This window comes from Sebastes fasciatus, chromosome 6 (assembly GCF_043250625.1).
Source record: "Sebastes fasciatus isolate fSebFas1 chromosome 6, fSebFas1.pri, whole genome shotgun sequence".
NCBI classification, from domain to species: Eukaryota; Metazoa; Chordata; class Actinopteri; order Perciformes; family Sebastidae; genus Sebastes; species Sebastes fasciatus.
The window spans coordinates 17290935-17310106 of record NC_133800.1 but is presented as its reverse complement, the minus strand read 5'-3'; the positions used below and the strand labels follow the sequence as shown (position 1 = coordinate 17310106).

Genomic DNA, 19172 nt, shown 5'->3' with positions numbered 1-19172 from the left:
ATTGTATCAGAGATGAGTCGTCCTGTTATTTTTATGAACTTTGAATACAATTCTTAACAGAAATTAATGAACTCCTGACATATAGGCCATATTTAAAAAAAAAAAACTTGTCTTACACCCCTTAAAATCAAGAAGGCCCCGCGACCCCATGTGAAGCTTTGGCGACCTCTAGTGGAGGCCGGGACCCCCAGGTTGGGAACCAATGATTTAAGGGATGGCTATAATGTTCTAAGTTTTTGCCACTTAAGCGTTGGACTGCTTTGCCATGGTGATAGGACTGTAGGGTTCGTGTGCATTGTTTGTAAATTAATTGAATGGGACACCTTACATGATGTGTAACCCATTCTCCAACCCATATTTAAAAATGTATGCATGGACATATACATATAGCCTGTTTTAAGTGCTTTCAACCCAAATTCACTGTCAAGTCAGTAGAAAATGTAAGAAGAAATCTAAATTGATTTCTCTATAAAACACTAGTGCATTGTTTTCTGTTTAAGGCCTTATATAACACTGTGCAATCACATCAATGGTTGTCACATAGGTTGAATAAGTTTAGGTAGAACAACTGCTTTCTAAACACAAGTACATTGTCAACATTAGTCATGTTAACTGCTGCCAGTATCAGCCCCTCATCACCCTGAACGGCGTGCTGTTCTGCACACAAGACCCAAAGAGTCAAGTAGTTCACCAGCAAAAAACTTTAATCCTGCAAGAGCCTCTGAGAATTTGCTCGTGCCACTATCTGACAATTTGAGCCTGAAAGTGAAAATCCACCCCAAAATAGAATTAACACATTCCCTATTCCCACTCCTGTTATTCCCCTAAAAAAATTACAATTCAGCTGTGTGAGCCGCGGACAGTGTACAGTGTTAATGCCGTCCTCAGACAGATCCTGGAGCTGCTCCAAAGACAGCAGATAAAAAAAGACTCGTGATAATAATTGCAGAAGCTCCGGGAACACCGTGTGATTCACAGCTGGAAGGCAAATATGACCTTGAATCCCCCAAAAATGTGGGTGTGATACAAAATAATCAAATGTGTGAGCTCCCAGACTCAATTATTAAAAAAATGACTTTTTACCTACCCCACTAACACACTAGTGTCTCATAAAACAGCTGTAGTTTAGAGCCTCAAAGTCAGATCTCTGTGTGCACAGTTACATTCACCATTAGCCACAGCAACAGGTAGTTTTACTGATCTCGCCAAAAAAGAATAGGCTTTATTTTTTATGTGATGTAGCTGAGACTGAAGACAAAGTGTTTTATGTGTTGTTGGCCATTATATGATCATTTAAAGCTGAAGTGGGTAGAAATGGAGCAAATATGATTAAAAAAACTAATTTTTATAAAACGATCACTATATCGTGACAGTAGTACATGAGACAGGTAATCTGAAAAAAATCATGTGCCTCTGTGTCTTCCGGTGTCCTCAGGTGATCCTAATGACATCTGCAAGATGATTTCACAGACAGGAGGAACACAACTCAGCGCTGATCTAGAGTCCGCAGTCCAGTCTATGAGAGCCGGCTGTCAATCACTCCGATCAAACGGTCAAACTAGGCAGCGCTGATCAAATATGAATCAATATTCTGTTACTGTAATGCCTATTTCTCTCTTCAAATGTTTTCAGAAACATCTTGTAGTGTACTGTTTAGCTGTAAAATTAGACAATTTGTGACCCGGCAGCCATGTTGTGATCTGTTGAAGAAATACCAAGCACCGGCCACCAGCCAAAGCACAGCAAATAGGAACGCTCAATAGAAACACTCTCTCTGAAATGACCTGTGATTGGCTGAAGTCTCCCGTCACGGGCTAGATTTTTTAAAGCCTGAAAACAGATCCACGAGGAAATACAGAAGTTTTCTCGTGGTTATTATGGAATTTTTGCCCAACGATGCCAAAAAATATACTGCCTACCTCCACTTTAAGGACTATATTTTTGGTAAAATTTCCGTAATCTCTACATGTCTTCTTCTGGTTGATTACAATAGATCTTGAATCTCTTGCAATGCTTACTGTGTGTGTTTTAGAAAAGCTGTTTCACTACTGCAATGTTATTTTGGGTGTCTTTTATGTAGCCTAAGTCCATGTGGGTTGGGCACGTGTATGTTCACACCACAAATAAACTTTCCAAAATCATGTAGGCTATACATTTTGGTTTGAGGTGGACTTTCTCTTTAATCTAACCATTACTTGAGTTAATCCCTCATTTGTTCCCGACCAGAAATTACCTAAATAAAGCTTTGATGTTACAAATTGGCAGCTGAGGTTACAATAGCATTACATTTAAAATTTAAATAAAAAAAAATAAAAAAAATAAATGTAAAATTAAAAATAATTATGAACACAGTGTTAATAAGCAAGTAGGAATCCAGGTTTTCTGTGTATAATATGGTGGAAAAGCTGTGGTAGAAAATAAGTATGTTTACTCAAATCCTGAGGAAGCTACTTGTAGGCCTTCTTTACTTGGGTATTTCCATTTTTGTGACTTTATACAGACAGGTTACAGTATCAGGGCTACTCAAAATATAGACTTGGCCCAAAAAAATACTATCATACCTGAGAAAATGTGTTTTGGCTGTAAAATCTGCACAATTCTTTTTCTTTTGCTAGGTCAGGAATGAAGTGGTCATACATGAAATTGATTTGTGGAGCCCCCTATGGGTTGGACTCATAATGCTTTAGCAAACCTATTCCCAAGGAAGGACTGAAGATATCTACCAGGATTTATGAAGATTGGACAAAGCGTTAATAAGTTATGGCCAATGTCCTGCTAAGCCCTGCCCTTTTTGTTTGATGGCATTCATGTTTTTTTGACCAATCTTGCCTATTTTTGTCCAGGAAGAGAATTTGGTGTTGATAGAGTTGAAATACAAAAAAAATCTATTCACATTACTGTTTTTCACATTATGCAAATTAGCAAAAAATCTATCATTGTGGACTTTTAAGAGTTTTTTTTGTAGAGCACATTGAGCTGGAAATGTGACAGTTTTTTAAAAAGAAAAAATCTTGTGGTGTTTTGTTTTGCATATTTGTTTTTAAGTAAGTGTCTTTTAGGCTTATGAATCTTTGTCTATGAAATGCTGGCTGGCTGTGACCATTTTAACTAAAAACTAGATGTTTTTTTTGTTTTGTAGTTACTAAATCCTTCTCGACCAACTACAATGATACAATGTTACTTAGACATTGTAGCATCAGTACTAGCAATTTAATGTAATATATCAGTCACAGGGAATATCTTTGTGTAAATGTGTACTCTGATACAAAGTTCAGCTACTTGTTCCCAGTGCTTCCTGGTGTTGACTGGGAGCAAAACAACTTCACCCAGTGAGAGCAAATGTGTTATTTCAAGTCCATCTTTATAGAATACTTATATGCCACATTGAAGGAATAAGAACGGTTCGCTGTAATCATTCTGCCTATACTGTCCTTGTTGTGTGCAAAAAGGCATTTTAAAGTTCAGCTATAGTTAATATGAAGCATCCCACTTAGCCAAATCAAGTAGTTCTCTTCGTTCTGGTCAGTGTGTGTAGATTTATTGCTGGTGTTGTGTCACAGCAACAAACCTGCATGCAACTACCAGGAAGTATCCCTCCACTGTGGCAAGCAGAGGGAATTTTGTGCCAAAAAATACTATAATTTTGGAAGATACCACTTGATTTGTCTTCTGGCTGCTGAAACGTAATCCTTCTCTTTATCACTACTTACTCTAGTCCTGAAGAGAGGTAGTTGGCTGCTGCCTTATTGACCTGAGGGACATCTGCAGTGAGCAGGGAAGCCAGGGCCCTCTGGGGGCTGTTTCTAGGCCACAGGGATGACACAGGCAGCTCTGCTACAGAAGAATCCCCACTGCACAGAGCCTCTGCAAACACCTCTGAGTATGACACAAACACAGACACATGTCAAAGGTTTAAAGATAAAATAAAATATGCTGTGGTGTCAAGCATCTTTTCTGCACTCCTGACATGAGCTTGAAGTTTGCTTCTGATCAATGTCTTTTCTCAGTATTTATCAGAGTTTAACTTGGTTATTAAAAAGGGGTTAAAATCATATGTAAAAAAAACAAAACTCCATAGTCCAACAATTTACTCATATTTACTAGCAGTGTTTTGTGTGTTCTCGCTCTATTTTCTGATAAGTAAATTTGTTATGTACATTTTTTATGCAAGTATGTGGACAGAAAATCCAAGTGAAAATTGGTTAACCTAATCTGCTCTTAAAAAAAAGACTAAAAATCAGTACACAATTAATCTTATTTAGGTTATTTTAGACCTTTTCAGTCTTGTCAACATCAACATTCTAAATGAGTCCTTTTGTACTTCCTGTTGCAGTGTTTGTTAATGCAGCAGCTGACAGGAAGTAAACTAGGACCAAAGCTGTTGCTCTAGCAACAGAATGACAATGAAAAGTAAGCCGTAATGGATGATTCACATTTATCTTTATCAATAACAAAGTAGGCTAATTGCTGCACAGGTTAACGGTGGGCCTGTGGGGGGCCTTGAGGACGGGGGACCCCTGGGCTGGACATTAGCCTGCTTTGCCTAATTGGTAATCAAGCCAGCAATGTTCGAGGCAGCAGGTCAAGTAGTCTAATTCCTTAAAAAGTAGACTAACCTGTTGTTTGTTCATGGTGAGTCTGTCCTCGGTATAAAAATATCTGGTCAATAATGCATCTAATGAATGATCAGGGATACTTGCTGTCCTGGGAAAACTTCTGCTCAAAATATAATATAGTTTGCACACGTGCAGTTTAATAAAGTGATCAGGGCGATCCCTGTTCCAGTTAGACGACTAGTCCAAAACACAGATAAACATTTGTGTGTAATAGAATTACCTGTGCTTCAAGTTAATGGTCAGGATTTTCTGGATGCGAAAAACTCAAACAAACTGTTACGTAATCACCTGACCAACATACTGTACCCAATACGATCAAACAGAAACAACATCCAACTATTTTCAGACTCAGACATTAAGAATTGGAGATCTAAATACATCACTTACCCTGTAAGCCCCAAGACAAAAGAAGTCCATTTCAAAATAATGTCTAATATTTATCCATCCAATGAATTGCTAAGACTGAGATTTAATGTTGATCACAATAACTGCAACTTTTGTGAGACTGAGATGGAAACTATTGATCATCTGTTTTTCCACTGTATATATTCTGCAGCATTCTGGGAAGATTTGCAGGACTGGCTGTCAACCAAAATCCAACTACTTGCTCCTCTCACAAGAGAAAATATTGTGTTTGGTATTAACATGAAGGACATTAAGAGTGACTTGATATTGATCAATCTGATACTGTTGGCTAATTTTTTTTCATCCATGCATCCAAATGGAGGAAAATGAAACCCCTATTTTCCGTTTTCAAAAGGGACCTTTTGGACAATCATCTCAGTGCTTTAAGACTAATGAAAGGACAACATGCAAAGTGTCTCCTCAGAGTTTATGAAGAACTGAACATATATGATGATGACCCCTAAAGCTACTATGGAAGAGTACAGTCTTATTATTTATTTATTTATTTATGCATTTCTTTTTTGTTCCTTGAATTATTTTCTTCCCTCTTTTTATTTTTGTTATTATATATTTTTTTTTATAATTTAAGTTATCTTTCCTATCCAATTGTGCCTTGTATGTTAGAAGTAAGTTAGTAGTCTGTCCTCAGTGTCCTGTCAGTGGTTGACCGCAGGAGGGCGCTTCAACATCCGCATCAGAGAGCCCCCTTGGTGCAACACTGAAAGTCTTCCCCCGCTGGTTTAGGAAACATTGTAGAGGCTGCTGCAGGTTGTGTTCATGATGTCGGGCAGAAAGCCTCGCTCTGTGGCAAACCCTCTGGAGTCTGCGATCACCACACCGAGCGAGAGGATACTCAAAGAATGCCACACTTTATATGTCGACAGCGAAAACGGTAAATAATCAATAACGTGGATTAATATGAGTCAACGTTATAGTTAGGAGTTAAAGCAGATCCAACTTAGCACGCGTAGTTATGCAACTTTAGCAGGTTAGTGGGACTGAAGTTTGCATTGAAGGTAAAACTAAAGACTCTGCTCGGTTAAAGTGTAAAGTAGGTGTTGGTGTGCAGCAGCTGTCTGTCAGTGTCAAACACATGACATTGAACCCTGTGTGGCTCCACAACGCCTATCTGATGGCAGCTTTCACATACAGTGTTACATTAACATGAGGGACCTGTAATATACTGTATAATAAGCTGTTCAGGCCAGAGGGGTTGTTTTAAACATGAGGTTTTATGGTCCTTATATTTGGAGAACTGTTTTGTCTTCAATAATCCTGCATGTGCAGACTTTGCTCTTGCAGCACTTCAAGGAGGCGTCTTAGTACAGAAGCCTGTTTGTCCTGTTTTAGTAATTACAGTATAATAGATAACTCTGGTAAACAGGTCTATCTGTTAAGTACGAGCTGGTTCACTTCAGTATCAATGAGTTGTTGTCACATTGTCAATGTGAAACAGATAAAGAACAAGGCAAGGCAGCTTTATGTGTAGAGCACATTTCAGCAACAGGGCAATTCAAAGTGCTTTACATAAACATTCAAGAACATTAAGACAAAGTGCAAAAAAGAACATTAAGACATAATTAAAACAGTTATAAAAACATTAAAGATTAGAAAATAAAAACAAGCTATAAATAAAAGCTAAAATAGAGTATAACACACGAGTAAAAGCTCTAGTGCAGTATAAGATCATCAACAAGGTATAATACATTTGAGCTTTCGTTCCTGAGCTCCATTTATAATGTTTTTTAACACTTAAATTCCTTAATTTCCAAGGAAGTTTCCTGGAATGAATTAAGTAATTTGGTACCAATTAATCATTAGTTGTATATTCACTCTTTATTTCATCATTATTTTAGTCTATTAAATGACCCAAACATGTTCAGTTTATGATATATGACAAAAACAGCCAATTCTGTCATATGAGGCTGGAACCAGATAGAGAATTATTGAAATTAATCCATCATCAAAATAATCTGTTGTTTGACTAATTGATTAATCATTTCAGTTAGATTCATTAGATTGAAAGAAAAAACAATTCTTACCCATGTAAATACTTATTCTTTATTTCTATTAGACACTTTTAATTTAGATTTAATTTGAATGCTTACCTGTAGACCAATCTGACATTTTTGCATGTTCAGTTAACCTGCCCTGTCCTGACCTGAAGACTTTCAGGGTTTTCTGAGCAATTCATTGGAATTAAACTTGAAATGTAACAGTTGGACACCGTCTTCATTTTCCCTCTAAAAAAATACATCATACTTTCAGGTAAACTTCTTTGGAAATTTGAAATTACTTGTAAAAGTGTTTTTTTTTCTTAGCCTTTTTCAATGTAGAAGGTTTTTGAAACTTTTTCGTAGAGGTTATCCCTATTTCAGTATCACCCTGTTACATTACATTGTGATGTTGCCACTGTAATTGCTCCATGCCCTGCCTTCTCTGTGTGTGTACATGTGTTTTCAGGCCTGGTGAAGATTGCCAGCAGCCTCGGAGTGCGGCTCCTGCCTCCCAGAAAGAAGATCATTGTGATGATAATGGGTAACCACTCTGCAGGGAAGAGCTCCTTCATTAACTGGTAATAATACATCTTATGGTTGATGGGATCTTCAGCACCATTCAGCCTCATATGCTCTGCTCCATGTGTGAATGAAATATCTTCTCACATGACTTTGTGGTTTGGATTCTGTTCAGTAGTTGTGACAGCAGATATTGATTTGTAGGATTTACAAGTTGACAGGGAAAAACAAATGTCTAGTTTGTTTGCTAGTTTAGTGTTTTGACAAAAGCTATTTGCAGAATAAAGCTCCAGAAAGCAAAAAGGACTGACCGAACATGTGCATTAAGGAGGTCATGATATTGATTAAAATCCTCATGTAATTTGATGTCTCCATAACTAAATATTGTGATACAATACATTTTAGAATTTGCAGATACCCATTTATAGGTGAAATAACCAGATGGAAATGTCCAATTTTGGCTAATGTCAAACTGGCTCAGGGAATGTGACAAAAGGGAGTCAACACAAGGTTATACTTAAAAACCAAACATCATTTATTAAACTAAGGTTAACTCAAATGAGCAAGGAGTGTGTAGATCAGCAATGTCAGCAAATTAATGTAGTGCAGGATGTGTGCTGTGGAGGTGTTGAAGGTGCAGAACCAATAGAGTGAATTGGGAAGTAAAAGTCACATGACAGAACTAGATACATGGTATTTACTTGAAAATACATGGGACACAATATAAAACAGTAAGGAAAGTGGTGAGGAAAGTGTCCAGCAGGAGATTAGGTTCAACCTTTGACCTAAAGTACACATCAAAAACATGTTGACCTCAAAATGAGTGCCTACCAAATGCACCATAACTGGAATTACCATTAGCTATAAACCAAAGTAGCATACCCAGAGGTTCCTCTAAACAAGTGTTCCCAAGATGCACAACACAAGGGGTAACCAAGCTACATCAAGTAAGCTCACACAAACAAAACCAAAGCATGAACTGTAGCACCTACTACCAAAGCTGCTCAACCATGCTGCTAAGTTGCAGACAACATTTGAGGGAACAACTTCCTTACTCGCAATATTCTAGTTCCTCACCTACCAAACCACCATGAACACAATCATCTCGAGGCATGCCAGGCTCAAAGCAAGTTAACACAGAAGTCCAGACAAAGGGCACGGATTTATTTTTACAATGCTAGCCGTTGTACTGTATGTTTAAGGTTACAAACCTACAACAACAAGTGTTGGAACATGTGCAATGGTGAAAGCTCCCCAGCCTTATCTAACTAGTCACACATACTAGCCAACTAGTCTGAACACTAGTCTTCAGACTGATACTAGGGGTGGGTACTTGTTGCACTGATTCTACTGGAGCCAAAAGGTCACCAGAAACAGGCAATCCTCCAGAAACCAGGGAAACCCTCACCAACATCCTCCACCACACTAAGTGAAAACAACAAAATGATTAATAAACCACTTCAGCCTACAGAGGTAATGCGTGGCTCCCACAAACTAATGCAGCGATACTCACCCAAAGCAAACGCTTATTCAAGCTCAAACAAATATGTTTGCAAACTAAATAAGTTGGGTACAAAATCCACCAAAAACAACCCCCCAAAAAATTAACTAGAGTAATCAGTCAGAGCAGCATAAAAAAACCCAACTCCAGGTCCAAGGGTCAGAAACCAGATTGGTCAAACATAATGATCAAACCGTCTTTGTCACACTAAAGCTAGATTTAACCTTACCAAATGGGTCGGCATACTGGGCAAACAAACTGGCTCTGGGAATGTGACAAAGAGAGAGTCAATGCAAGGTACCAAACCATTTATTAAACTAAGGTTATCTCAAATGAACAATGGCGTGTGTAGATGATTGGCAGGTGACACTGAGTGGATGTCAGCTGTAGGAAGAGAGAGAAAGAGACAGTGAGCACATGGACCAGCTTTTATAGCCTGGAGGCTCAGGTGAGCTTCATCAAGCTGACGAGCCTCCATGTCAGCCTGCTGAGGTTGGTCAGGACAGCCTCCAGGACAGTGGGGGGAGGGGCATCACACTAATACAACTGATGACTCCAGGGACTTTATCGCATTAATCTTAACGTGCTGTAAATTCAATATTTCCATCAAACCCATTGATTGCTAATTGATAGCAACATTTCCCACAATAGTGTAATACAACCCAAGAAATATTAGGGTAGGGACCACTACCCCATTAGTTATATAGTTATTTTCTCATTTAATCGTTTTGTCTATAAAAGTGAAAAATGTCCTTCAAAGGCTCCCAGAGCTCGAGGTGACAAAATAGCTTTTTTAGTTGGATAAACTGTCTACAACTTAAAGTTATTCCGGTTATGACAAAGAAAAGCAGCACTTTTGGTGTTTTTGCTCAAAAACTAATTCAAACCACTAATCACTTACCATATTGTTGTCAATTAATTTACCATCTAAATGATTATTGACGTTTTGTTTTGGCTCTACTTATGGTGAATCATTGTTATATCGTACAGCCCTACTGTAGAGTCAGTTTGAGGGGTTGAATAACTCTTTGTCACATTTGAAATGTTCCCCTCATTCAGGAATGTGTTTTGAACAACCTCAGCTGTCAATCACACTAACAGTCGCTGACCTTACATATTTTAAAGAGTGGGGGGTCTGTGGGTGATTTTAGCCTGAAGTTGTTGATATGCAGGCTGTGTTTTTTATTGCAGCATTTGTTGGTTGAGGAAATAATTGGGATTGTCCCTGAGAGGAAGTTTTCACTGTTATGATTAACATCTGTAATATTTGCATGAGATAAACAAAAGTGTTACTCTCTCATCTTATGCAAATATTACAGATGTTAATCTTAATAGTTCTCACATTTATTGTTAATATGAAGAACTGTTGGATTTGAGAACATTAGATTATACAAGGCAGTTTTGTCTGCCTGTCTTACTAATGTAGGAATGAGGTGTTTTTGCTTTAGATACTGTGCAATAATAAATGCAACATCAAACCTAAGAGTAGTTTTTGATGCATTTGATGCCTCTTGATGTCATTTTAGGTATGCTGAGGAGCACATACAGAAAGCAGGCGTCGCCATTGAAACGCAGGGGTTTACGTTCATCACAAGTGGTCGCAAGAGAGAATCACTGACGGTAAGAACGGCATGAAGACGGCCAACATTTCCAGCACTCAGACTGAAGCACACAATGTGTATACGATCTGATGAAAAGCCTTCTGACAGAAGTACCAACTAATGCTTGAAGCACAATAAATACAACCAGCTTTGTGCTGCATGCTTCATTTTAATGCTTTTATAATTTATTTCCAGATCTCATCTGTGTTTGTTAATTAACAGTATTTCATATTCAGATGGTACTTCTCAGTTTTGTGGATGAGGGATGTTTGAATTTCTAACTTCAGTAATGGGAACTGAAGCTGCAGCCGGGCATAACGGTTGATGAAGAGATGCGTTCAATGTCAGCTTGTACGGCGCGGCACTCCCTCAGTCAGTGGTGATTTCTCATTCTGAATGCTGCTCCAATGAGGAGCTTTGTTGTAGACACACACACACACACACACACACACACACACACACATACACACACATACACACACACACACACACACACACACACAGAGGATGCCTCTTTGCAGCATATAAACAGGCTCGGGAGACACCTGTCTCTCTCCGTCTTCTCTCATCCTCTTCCTCTCTGTTCCTATCCTGCTGTGGTGAAGGTGATGAAGATGAATAATATATTTGCAGTGCAGGACTGCAGAGTGGAAGGATTAGCTCCTCTGTACAGGGAAAGCTTAAAGCGAGCGTGCCGAGCTGCAGCTGTTGGGAGACCGAGTGCGAAGTACCAAGAAGAGAGAGGACCCTGTGGTAGCGGTGTGGGAGCTCAGACGAGCTGCAGATCAATATTTGTCTCATCAGGTTATTTCTCACATATTGTCTTTTTAACTCTTTCACAGGGGAATGCAACGCTGCATCTCTATCCTCACTTTCGACCACTCCTCGAGTTCAAAGGTGAGTCTTCTTGATTTTAGCATCGGTAACTCATAATGGGTTTCTGAAAAGTACACTACTAAAAGTAGGGTTGTTCTGATAATGTAGTGATACGCCACTGTTACTTATCCTTTACTGAAATCCATTTTTATGTTCCTTCGTCAACCATTATGTGTAAATTTTAATCTGTTTCTAATGAGATGCATCACATAACAGAAACATTTCTAATTATCTCACATAATAGAACAGTTTAGTGCATGTTTTATGGAGTCCTTGTGAGGATAATTACTTAAGTGGCGTTGCATCTCCCTGCCTTTGATGCCGAAACTAGCGTAACGCATTTCCTCCTTTTGTGCGGTGATAAGATCAGCACTGCGGTCTTCTCCGTAATGCCTAAAAATTCCAATTAATGTCATCACTTTTGTGCAATAGATGACTGTCCTTTTTTATTGATTTTTTTTTTTTTATTCTGCTGGCATCATGATGGAAAACATCAAAGAGAGGATAAAGTGTTAAAATGTGCTGGAACAGCAGGGAGAAGCAGCGTTAGGAATAGTGAGCAGGAGATGAACGTAATCATGAGCTGCAGCCACAGATTGGTTCCTTTGAGGTTTCAGATAGTGCTCTGCTGTGTGGCCCCTTCTCCTACCGGGAACTGGTAAAGTTAATCTAAGCGTACGTTACAGACTCAGTTCAAGAACACTGAGTTGAGAGTTTTGCAATTGTAGAGAAAGCAACATTTCATCCAGAGCGTCGGCTGAAATTCTGGCTGTTTAATCCTGTGTGTTGCTCATGAGATGTAACCGTGAGTTGTTTATATGTTTCTGGTTACATTTTCATGTTTTGTGATTTGAGGTGGAGTTGAGGGGCTTCACCTTGATGACTCAACGCTGAGTCACATCTTTGACGTATTAAGTTTTATTTATAAATCAAACCAGACTCCTGTTGCCCTCTCATCACATCTGCGCCGCTTGTTTCTGAGATATGGGAGTCGAGATTACTCTCACACTGAAGAAAGAGACGTAATTAGTGGCATATTGTTTTAAGACAATTGGTCTCAGCTGTCTGTGCGTCAGCAGTGGACTGAATGTTCTCTGGATGATGAGGTGGTCGTGCAGAAAGTCTGGGTGTGCCTGCTGTCTGAGTGGGAGCATCAGTGTGGAGGGGGGGAGGGCGGTAATGTATGTATGTGCGTGTGTTTGACAGTGAGTGTGTGTAGAGAGCGAGGGTTCACTGGGTGCGGACAGGAGCGCTCAACGCTATGGCTTGTGAGTCACACGCCCCATCGACAGCAGTGCAGTGGAGTCAGGAGGAGCTGCTGAGAAATGTCACAGCCATTAGAGACGGCGCAGCAGCAGCAGCAGAAGCAGCAGCAGCAGCAGCAGCAGCAGTAGCAGCAGCAGCAGCAGCTCCACTCTGCAGGGCCTGAGCAACACCAGCGATCTGCTGCTGGAATACAAGCAGGCTTTTTATCTCAACTTCACCGCCGCATCTGGAAATACACTTTATCAGGCGTTTGTTTACCTGCCACAGCGACTGAGGATGACTCATCGGCAAAGCAACATATATCCTTATGTGGGAGTAGCAGCTGATTATACAGTTTGATCTCCTTTGGGATGTGCTTGGAGATACTTGTTAATGTTGTTTCAGACTTACATAAAGGGTGTTTTTATTTTACCAACCTGTTGTCCAGAGTTTAGACTATATGCTGCATGGGAATCGACTGTTTTCAAATGACTCAAAGATTTCTGGTAGTGTATCCTTCAGATATATTTGCACTGCGTCTGGTTGGACCCGTTTAGTCCAACAAGTTCTTTTTTAGTCTTGGTTGATGCAGCGTTATTGCAGCCTTTGCCCTTTTCCTCATGCACAGGATCTCCGGTGTAGCCGTCTCAGTTACAGTCACTTGAGAAACTTAGCACCCATCGGAGAGTATCGCTCTCGTTTCCTTTTCACCTCAGAGACTCAGAGCACTTTCTTCAACTAGAGTGGAAGAATAAGTCTGTATCGAGGCTATTCGATTCACTAATTTTTAAATGGACTTGGTGTCTTTTTAGTATTGCAAAGATGCGTGCATGTGTAAGGGAGGTATAGACCAGCAGCCTGATAGAACTCTAACACAAAGCTTCTTGATAATATCTGCATATACAGTATATGATGTTTTTCCTACGAGAGCAACAGTCATCCTGTCACCTTGGGCGTGACAGTAATGGCTCGATACTGCGAGACTGTGGGAATACACACTCACTAAAACGTGTGATAGGAGGCAGATGCATTGATACTGTGGTGGCCATGCTGATGTAAGAGAAACATAAGGGAATGTTAATGTGCCACAGCAGCAGTGGCCCCGCTCGCTGCAGCACAAGGATGGGATCTGTGCTGGCTGTTAACACCTGCCTCTTCCTATGAAACAGCCTCAGTGTCGTCCCAGGCCTGTGATGGGGTGGTGGGGTGGGCTTATTGTGTCAATAGTGTCTAAATAGTGATCCTGTTCTGTTGATCAGGGTCGGGGTTTGAGGGCTTGAGCGGGGTTCATGTGTGGTGGTTGGGGTGGAGTATCGTAACCTCACAGCGCGTTGCCTCACAGTCGTTCTTCACTGGCTAGCTTTATGTCCCACGCCCCACGCTAAAGCTGCCAGTTGAAGAGCTGTTGTGTGTAACCATGACAACAGATGGTGAGAAACCCAACGAATGTTTTCATTTGTTCATAAAATTGAAGTTTTATCTGTGAGGGTGTGGCAGCTGTTTAAATTAAAACAGAATGCATTGATGCTTTTTCTTTCCAAGATTGTGTTAATGCATGTTTACAGCGATGCAGATCATCCTGTACATTTTTGCAATTCAGTTACAAATGCCCATTTCTTCCAAATGCAAACCTGCAAGCACAGAAAGTTGACTGCGTTCTTGATCTTTAATGTCACTGGCCTCCCTCGGGTCTCCAAGTATTGACCGCACTGCGGCGTCCACTAGCACATTATAATAATGTAGTCACGAGAGGTGACAGCTACGTTCAGAGACTCACCTTTTTATTATTTACTATTAGTTCATCCTGAAGGAAGCGCCTGTACACACTCAGCGTTTGTATATTTCAGGTGTTATGGACTATCTGTCTGCTGAGATCTCCACCTCCAAACAGAAGAAGTTCAGTCTGGTGACATTTGTGGACACGCCGGGTTTGGTGGACGGAGACATGGTCTACCCTTTTGATGTCAACAGCGCCATCACCTGGTTGGGTATGTCTCTGCAGCTGTAAGTTTTACTATCTACTCTAAAGCTGTTTCTATAATGGATGTTTGTTTGTGCAGGAGAACAGGCCGACTTGGTGTTTGTGTTCTTCGACCCGATGGGCCAGGCGCTCTGCAAACGCACACTCAACATCGTGGAGAAGCTGAGTGAGAAATGTGGAGACAAACTGATGTTCTACCTCAGCAAGGCCGATGTAGCCGGGAAGGAAACAGACAGACAGGTAAGTTCACTTAATATGTGGCATCTTTTTTTCCAATTTCAATAGCTTTGTAGCCAAAAAAAGTCGAGTTAAGTCCTAAAAATACGACTTATATGTGTTTATTTGTGCAGAGGGTGATGATGCAGATAGTCCAGGAGCTGTGTCGCCGTCCAGGTCTCAACAAATGTGGTTTTGACATGCCTACAATATACATCCCCAACCCACAGAGGGTAAGACATGCTTACTATATGTTCCTGTGATGGACCAGTTAACAGGATGCAATTTTAAATCGTTTGAAAATAAAAGTCATGTTTTTAGTTTTAACCGTCAGTTTTATAAACTGAAAACAACATTAACCATCTGATACTTGCCCTCAATCTGTTACCTGTTTTTGGTGTTTTCCTTTAACAGATCTCAGGTCCAGCTTTCTGCTATCCTTAGGGGCTGAACTGCCATTGATTATCCTTGAATGTAAATTCTCCACTCCAGGTTTTCTGGTGGCTCCTGATGGCTGGAACAGGATGATTTATTTTGCATATATCCACTCTTAGGGGAGGAGGGTCAGTGGTTGTAAACCATGGGCTTTGATAAGCCACCTTTGACAATGGTGGCAGGCCCTGTCCTGAGTTATTGCTGCACCATCTCGTGATCTACAACCACAAAGCTCTTCTCTGTGCGGTAGATTTGTGCACACCTCCCGACCTTCAATTTATTTCCGCTGACTAAGTGTAGCTTCACTTCCTGCTAAGTGCACACGGCTGTCAGTCAAATTACCCCCAGGATTTGTTGTCCAGACCTTCCATCTTTGAGACATGTTTATCCAAAAATGGATGCACTCATGAGCCTTTGTGTTCTTTAGCCGAGCCGCTGCGTGAACCAGATCGACGGCGTGTGTCTGACCATCGAGAAGACCATCAACCAGGCCGTTCAGAAGACTTTGGATCAGCTGGAGAAAGACAGTGACCTTATTTGTTCCACCATCAGCAGCAGACTTGAGAAGGACAGGTTTGTCCTCTCAACCTACAACATAGCATGTGTTACTGTGTTCAAATTGAATTCACCCTGCTGCAAAATGACAGGTGGCATCTCAGAGCTAATAAACCTTATCATGTGTATACGGAGGAGATAAGAGTCGCCCCATATTCTTATCTGCTGCAGAAAATGTGATATTAAATCAGATTTCATCTGTGTGCACGCAGGGCTGACGTGACTCACAACAAAAGCGTCCGTCTTCACTCGTTCTTGTGTGGCGCTCTGGGTGTTTTCCTTCCCGCCCTCTTCATCCTCAGTTTCATTGTGAACACCGTGTCCAAAGAGCAGGTGGAGGAGCTGCTGGGTGAAGGTCCGACCCGGACTCTCTCCATCTTCACAGTAAGTCACACTGGTGATATATGAACAAATAACATTGCAACAGAATATCACATTTTTCTTGAAGTGTACTCGGTTCTCTGAGTGTTTTTTCAACGTGTGTCTCACAGGGAATAGTGATGTATTTATGGGACTGGATACCAGAAGATGGACAAGTAGTGTTTGTCATCATTTTTGGAGCTTCTTGTTACCTCCTGCTTTTCCTAGCAAAGCATTTTGCAGGGTGAGTGCTGCAAATATACAATACTAACATATACACAAATAATTGATAAATGAATTAGTGAAGGTTTTCTGTGTTTCATATCAGTTTAAACTGAATATCTTTGGGTTTTGGGCTGTTGATTGGACAAAACAAGATATTTAAAGACGTCATTTCGGGGTTTAGGAAGTTCTGATTGTTCTTTGATTGTTCACTACAGTATTTTCAGATTTTTTGTAGAACAAACGATTAATTGAGAATTAAATTAGTTGTAAATTGCAGCTCTACACACATGCACAATATGCCCATTTGGTCTATGTGGGAACCAGGGTCCTTAAAATGATAACCTTAACCCTCTAGAAATGGCTGAATAAAGTAGAGCCTTTTCTGTTTTGTCAAGGAGGGTGTGTGTTTTATATTAAAGTAGATTCACATCAAACATACACACACACTCTCTCTCTCTCTCTCTCTTCTCTCTCCCTCTCACACACACACACACACACACACACACACGCCAAGAGGAAGTGCTTATTGAAATTCTGAGCCAACGTTGTTGTGATGTTCTTCATTCTCAGCCGAGGGAATAAGACTCTGACGAAGAAGGAGAAGAGGACGATGGCAGAGTACAGTGATTATATTCAGGATATCGTCAAAACTAAGAAGGTTAGATTCTATTTTGTTTCATAATAAAAAGTTAAAGCTGCAGTAATACAATGTGTAGTTATTAGGTGTCCTTAGTAACACACAGAAAAAAAATTATTACCTGACTCTGCAGCTCTACAGAGATTTTTAGTGTCTTTCATTTCAGTTCATTGTTTTGGATTTACGACCCACAGCTTTACTGCTAACTGATAACACGTTGTCACAATAACTATATAAAGTGCTAATATGTCAGTTGATATCTATAAAAAAAATTACAATGTGTAACGCTGGATAACATGCTGCACCATTTCCTGTGAATCCCTCGTGAAAAGGAAGGTGATTTGAATCCAGCGCAGGAATGGCAGACTCATTATTAGAAATTAAAACTATTATATAGAGAGGTCATTACAGAATTTAAATACATTGAATGTCTATTGCAAAAAAAACAAAGCAGACCATAACCAGTCCAGGTTTCATAAATATCTAAATGATTATAACCTCAATGCATTAATTAACTAACTAAATTTCATTTGTGAAATCTGAAACATCAGAGTTTTGAATCTCACCCAGTTCATTTTACTCCACAGGGTAAATTGTATGAATGGTACCTCCAGCAGTGTGCAGCAGAATATGACCTCTGACCCCGGGTAAGCTGAAGACAGTTTACACATGTATGTCGGCATATTGCAACGAGATTTTTGTGTATAGCGACTGGTCTTCCACAGTGCACAATTTGGTGTTTAAAGTGGAACAATGGGACTTTCTAAAGAGATGATCGTCCACCAAATATCAGGTTTCTCTCTTGTGTAACCTCTGAATGCAGCAGATATCACTGCCAACATTTATCATCTCAAGAGCTTTGATTAAAGATGAAGTGCCTTTATAAGTCCTTTCTGGAGAAGCTGTGATTGGTAGTCGTTTGATGAAAGCAAATTTCATAATGTGATTTTTTTTTTTGTCAGTTTTTGTAGTTGATGCCAGAAGGAAGTGTTTACAAACTTTTTCTTAATTTCTTCATGAGTAACTTGCAGCTGCTTTCTGCCAGCAAAAAGTGTTTTTTATGATGTTCTCTGTGAAGCCTGTTCTCAATGTTCTCAATGTTCTCAATGTGGTCGAGGTCCTCAAATTTTACAGCACAGTCCTCCAGTCTGTCATGTTGTCTTAACAAGGTGCCAGGATGTCCTACACATGTCTGACTGTTAGCAATACTACAGTAACCAATGCTGTGATAACACTTGGGCATTACTGCTGCACAAATATCTTCATACCAATAATAAGAAGCTTTCTGCTGCCTCCAAAGTGTCTCTGTCCTGCTAATAGACATGTTTTGTTGTGTGATTTGTGCAGCCATCAGATATATTCATAGATGAGTCATTATTATGTAGTATTTACATAAACCACAGTCAAGACCTGTGATGTAGGTACTTTATTATAACAGTATAGTAAAACTGTGACGGCACTGATGTGTGTCTCCTAGTTATTAATGAAGCCTTCTCATTGTCTATAGATCTGTGTAACTCAAATCTACCATGTAATGCCTTCAGTCCGGTGTTTGTTCTGTAGATATTTTTATCAGTCTTCAAGGTGCTTTTTACCCAAAAATGTAGACAAACCTCTACGGGCTGTTTGCAATATCATTGTGAACACTGTCAGGTTGTGTTGTGTGTGTTAAATGCCTTTGTTTTGTGTGGGAAAATCTTTGTTTTATGAAATATTTCATTTTTAAATGTATGTGAATGTATCTATTCTGTGTAATTCTTCCAAAAAATATTTTTATTGTGTGAAACCGAGGCTCAACTCACTATAAATGTTTTTTTTAGTAGTACCGACTCAAAGAATGAAACTCGTCATAAAACTGCAAACTATGCTCTGTCACTTCCTTGAAAGTTATTAAACATTTTCTACTGACTTTTACTCTACTGACTGTTTCCTGATAAAGAGAAGAATGCACACATAAACAACAGGTGGAGTAACATGGAGAATGAGACGTCATATGAAGCAGC

The 19172-nt window shown here is 39.8% G+C and overlaps 1 protein-coding gene across 1 annotated transcript; it reads left to right on the top strand.

The window, feature by feature from the left end:
• The first annotated feature begins 5742 nt into the window (after window positions 1–5742).
• LOC141769223 (uncharacterized) lies at window positions 5743–19077 on the top strand. The gene is made up of 12 exons (XM_074638077.1): window positions 5743–5913; window positions 7485–7596; window positions 10565–10658; window positions 11482–11536; window positions 14608–14748; window positions 14821–14981; window positions 15092–15190; window positions 15820–15965; window positions 16160–16331; window positions 16439–16551; window positions 17103–17190; window positions 17757–19077. The coding sequence occupies exons 1-12, from the start codon at window positions 5799–5801 to the stop codon at window positions 17808–17810; spliced, it is 1350 nt and encodes a 449-aa protein (XP_074494178.1). The 5' UTR covers window positions 5743–5798; the 3' UTR covers window positions 17811–19077.
• The last annotated feature ends 95 nt before the right edge of the window (window positions 19078–19172 follow it).